At 46.5% G+C, this 5,205-nt stretch overlaps 1 protein-coding gene across 1 annotated transcript in view; it reads right to left on the bottom strand.

The window, feature by feature from the left end:
• Positions 1 to 4,017: 4,017 nt before the first annotated feature.
• Positions 4,018 to 5,205, bottom strand: part of odf2a (outer dense fiber of sperm tails 2a) — a 40,096-nt gene continuing 38,908 nt past the window's right edge. The window contains exons 14-15 of the mRNA XM_037692526.1: positions 4,274 to 4,399; positions 4,018 to 4,188 (exon numbers count right to left, since the gene is read on the bottom strand). Of these exons, the coding sequence (XP_037548454.1) occupies positions 4,018 to 4,188; positions 4,274 to 4,399 (297 nt within the window). The remainder of the gene's footprint in view (positions 4,189 to 4,273; positions 4,400 to 5,205) is intronic.

Genomic DNA, 5,205 nt, shown 5'->3' with positions numbered 1-5,205 from the left:
ACTAGATTGGCAAACTCCCATGACCCCTCGAGGACCCTAATGAGGGCTGATGTTGTCGAGGTAGTTAAAAAGCTTTGCGGCGGCAGGGCTCCAAGGATGGATGAGATTCACCCTGATTTCCTTAAGGCTCTGGATGTTGTTGTTGGGCTCTCTTGATTGGCACACCTTTGCAACATCACATGGACATCGGGAGCAGTGCAACTAGACTGAAAGACTGGGGTGGTGGCTCCCTTGTTCAAAAAGGTGGACTGGAGGTTGTGCTCCAATTATAAGGGGCATCACTCTCCTTAGCCTCCCTTGTAAGGTCTATTCAGAGCTACTGGAGAAGTGAGTCCGATCGTTGGTTGAGCCTCAGATCCAGAAGGAACAATGTGGGTTCCGTCCTGGTCGTGGAAGACTGGATCAGTTCTTTACCACAGTTATGGACAGACAAATCCCGAAGTCCCCAATTCAATATCCTCCATGGAAGACATGCCAGTGGGATGGAGAAGGTCAGAGAAGTATGCCTTCCACCTCCCGACGACATCACTGGTTGAAGTCAACAGTACCCCACCTTCACTGAACACAGTTTTAGTAAAGAGCTGCTTTACCCTGCTCAGCCGCCTGATGGTTTGTCAGAATCACCTTGGAGCCAACCGAGAGTCTCTATCCAAGTCTTCACCGAACTCCTTCCACATTCAAGCTTTTGCCTTAGCAACGGCCAAGGCTGTGGACCGTTTGGACCTCAACTACTCCTCAGTGACCTCTGGAGTCCCAGCAGCCAACAAGGACTCCGTCTTCAGCTTGACAGACTCCCTAACCTGGGATGTCCACCACCAAGTTTAAGGATGGCTACCGTGAGAAGCACTGAAAACCTTATGGCTACAGTTCAAGGCAGCTGCCTCAACAGAATCGCAGAACATGCCCCACTCGTACTCAAAATGTCTCCTGCTTCAGCTGGGATGCAATTAAAGCTCTCCCAAAAGTGTGAGTTGAAGATCTTTCTGACAGGTTCTTCTTCCAGATTTTCCTAGCAAACCCTCACTTGACATTTGGATCTACTGGGTCTGTCCAGCATATTCCCCCGCCATCTGACCTAACTCGCTACCAGATGGTAATGAGTTGACAGCTCAGCTCCTCTCTTCACCTGAGTGTCCATAAAAACCAGCCACAAATCAGATGACACTACATGAATCATCATTCTATGACCCAGGATGTCCTAGTGCCAAGTGCACTTAATATGGACACCCTTATGTTTGAACAAGAGGTCCAACAACAGAACATTGCTCGAGTTCAGATCAGAGAGGCCGTTCCTCCCAGTCACGCCCCCTCCAAGTAACACTGCCATTACCCACATGAACATTGAAGTTCCTCAGCAGAATAAAGGAGTCCCCAGCTGGCACACCTTCCAGCAGCCCTTCTCAGGACTACAAGAAGGCTGGATACTCTGAACGGTTGTTAGGCGCGTAGGCACAAGCAACTGTCAGAGCCCATCCCCCCACCCGAAGGCACGGTGAAGCTACCCTTTCATCTAACACACAGGCACCAAGTCAGGGGGCTAAAATTAGACTCACACCAGCTCGGCACCTCTCACCATAGGCAATTCCAAAGTTGAATAAGGTCCAGCCCCTCTCAAGGAGATTGGTTATCGAGCCCATGCCATGTGTCGAGGTGAGCGGAACTTTATCTAGTCGGTACCTCTAAATTAGTGCTTAATTTGAGCCTGTCAGAACAGGATCTGGGAACTCTTATTTTGACAGGGTTTGTTCCAGACTGGTAACTGTTTGCTAGGATCCGGCTTGAAACCGGTAACTCTCAGGTTTACTAATAGAGTTATGAACAAAAATAAAAACAGATCTCCCCCTTGCTAGCCCGCCCGCTATTTGCGTTCCAGCATTGATCGGTTTACAAATTAAGCTCTATCTCAACCTCATGCACAAAATCAGGACCCTTCCCCGCTGGAAAGGTTACGTTCCAGGTCCCAAGAGCCAGCTTTGGTAAGCCAGGATCAGAGCACCAAGGCCCTCGTCCTCGGCCACTGCCCCTGGAGTCGTGCACCCGACTTTTATGGCCCCTCTTACAGGTGGTGGGCCCACAGGAAGGTAAAGGTAAAGATGATATTTTAGTCACAAAAGACAAGTAAATGCAGCAATTTATGAAAACTGCAAAAATATAAATAATCCAACATATTTGAGATAAAAGATTCAGCCAAGTTGACTTTGACCACCTTTATTTAGTTTATTCTTTGTTCAGAACTCATTTAAACAAGATTTCTTTGAGTAGATTTTTCCTGCAGGTTTCCCAGGAGACATGTATCTGTAAATAACTCTTGTAAGTTGCTTACTGGTGTTGCCAGAGTTTGGCCATGACACCATCAGATGACCTGCGTCACAAGGCTCAGCAGATCTGTTCACAAGCTGAAGAAGAACTCTGGACTGCTGCAAACATCTGATCACGTTTATATCTATGGAAATGTAAAAAAAATACACCCTCAGAGCATAAATCTAATAGAGAAGTTACGAGTTCATTATTCTTCTCCTGCTAATTATTCTCCTGTTGCAATTACGTCATGAGTTTTTAGTAAACCAGCGTATTGTTAAATCACTAGTAAACCATATGTATTCTAGAGGTGTAGCTATAAAGAGACAAACTGTGAATGCTCCAAAGATTCATCTCCATAAAGTCAGAAAACATTAGAAAGTCAATTCCAAAAAAGTTCAATCTGGTCCTCTGGACATTCAAAAACAAACAAAAGCAAAACAAAGCAAAAAAAATTCTAGAAACGTTTCGTCTCTCATCCAAGAGACTTCCTCAGTCTGAGGTGCTGTTTTCAGCTCAGTCTCTTAAATAGCACCTTCTTAGAGTGGATCAACCAGTTTGCTGCTGACAACCAAAACCAGCTGCTCACATGCTCAAGAAGGACCATCAGCCTAACAATGGATCATTAGCACCTGATGGCTGTTTACTATTCACAGAGGGCTGAGTGATACTAGCAATCACAGCATTGTAAGAGGGGGACAGTTGAACCTGGAGGCTCCGCCCCTGTTTAATGGTGGACGGTTTCTTTTCACAAAGATGGCCTCCTTTACTCCTCTCTCAAACCATCGTTCCTCTCTGTCCAGGATGTGAACATCTTCATCCTTGAAAGAGTGACCGCTGGCCTGGAGATGAGTGTAGACCGCAGAGTCCTGGCCTGATGATGTAGCAGAGAAGAAACCCAAACAGGACTCGTCAGCCATCAGGTGAAAAGGAGGAACCCAGACCCAGACCAGTGTTCATTCCGTATGTTGAGGGGGTATCAGAGAAACTGAGACGTTTATTTTCTAAACACAACGTCCCAGTGGCTTTTAAACCCCAAAATACATCAAAGACTGATTCATCCCAAAGATCCAGTCCCCTGGCACAAACAGAGTAATATTGTGTATGCTGTTCAGTATCAGGAGGGTGATCAGTCTTACATCGGGGAAACTAAACAGCCAACTAAAGGAGGCCATCTTTGTGAAAAGAAGCCGTCCATCATTAAACAGGGGTGGAGGCCTCCTGGTTCAACTGTCCCCCTCTTACAATGCTGTTATTGCAAGTATCACTCAGCCCTCTGTGAATAGTAAACAGCCATCAGAGCACTAACAATCAATCATTAGGCTGGTGGTGCTCCTTGATCATGTGAACAGCTGGTTCTGGACGTCAACAACAAACTGGTTGATCCACTATGAGAAGGTGCTATTTATAAGACTGAGTTTGTTGCAGCTCCTCAGACTGAAGAAGTCTTTTGGTAAAAGACGAAACGTTTCAACAAGAAGAATCCGCCCAGAGGACCTGACTCTACTTTGTTAGATCAAGTGGTTTAGTTTATATAAAAAGTACAAAATAAGTTCAGTTTAACACCTTTGATGAATTTCCTTACTTTTTGCTGCACAGCAGATAAAAACACCGAGGAGCAAACAGAAGCACCAACAGGCTCACTGAGTCTGAGAAGAATCAAGCAGATGCTCTGCTTCTGGTCTCCACCTCATAGATCAGGTTCTTCATGTAAAGCAGTCAGATGGGTGAGGGGGCCCGTAGAGAGCCACTGAGGGCCACATCACCAAAAACTTTGGCGTATGATGCTTTAAGAAACTGCACGTAGTTCTGCAGACTTCGGTTGGTGCTGTCCGACTGCTCCAGGCGGTCCTTCAGGTCCTGCAGTCGGCTCTGGTACCGCCTCTCAACCTGAGAACCAGAAACACGCAGCTTAACAACACTTTGTATGCCTGAAGACATAAAACTGGAGTCAGGCAAGGATTCAAACCTTTACCTCCTCCTTGTTGCGTTTCAGCTTTTCAGTTTCTGAGGTGGTCCTGCTGACCTGGGTCTCTAGGTTCAGGATCTTGGACTGGGTGAAACGTTCTTTAGCTGCAACACGTTCTCTGGTCTCTGACATCTGAAAAGAAACAAGAAACAGTAACAACTGGTCCCAGTCCTGCTGCACGCGGATCTCAGAGGGGATGCTGATTAACATCAGGATGGAAAGACATCAGCAATGACCTCAGAGGAGCAGCCGCTGCTGTCCGTCAATCTGTGACGGATCAAAGGTCATTTAGAGTCCATTGTTCTACAGAACCCCGGTCCAGGGGCCTTCCTGGGTGGAGTTTGCATGTTCTCTCCATGCATGTGTGGGTTTTCTCCAGGTGCTCCAGTTTCCTCCCACAGACCAAAAACATGCATGTTAGACTGATTGGTAACTCTAAATTGTCCCTAGGTGTGAGTGGGAGAGTGAATGGTTGTTTGTCTCGTTTGTCTCTACGTGTCCCTGTGATGGACTGGAGACCCGTCCAGGGTGTACCCCGCCCCTCGCACAGTGATTGCTGGACATGGGCACCGGTGACCACCGTGACCCAAAATGGAATGAGCGGGTAAAGAAAATGGATGGATCTAAAAAAGTTAAATCTGGTCCTCTGGACATTCAAAAAAACAAAACAAAGCAAAACAACAAAAAATGTAGAAACGTTTCGTCTCTCGTCTGAGAGACTTCTTCAGTCTGAGGTGCTGTTTTCAGCTCAGTCTCTTAAATAGCACCTTCTCAGAGTGGATCAACCAGTTTTGCTGCTGACAACCAAAACCAGCTGATCACATGATCAAGAAGGACCATCAGCCTAACAATGGATCATTAACACACTGATGGCTGTTTACTATTCACAGGGGGCTGAGTGATACTAGCAATCACAGCATTGTAAGAGGGGGACAGTT

The sequence above is a fragment of the Nematolebias whitei genome, chromosome 18 (genome assembly GCF_014905685.2).
Source record: "Nematolebias whitei isolate Nwh7 chromosome 18, NemWhi1, whole genome shotgun sequence".
NCBI classification, from domain to species: Eukaryota; Metazoa; Chordata; class Actinopteri; order Cyprinodontiformes; family Rivulidae; genus Nematolebias; species Nematolebias whitei.
The sequence above is the reverse complement of the archived record's forward strand: the minus strand, read 5'-3'. Positions and strand labels throughout refer to the sequence as shown.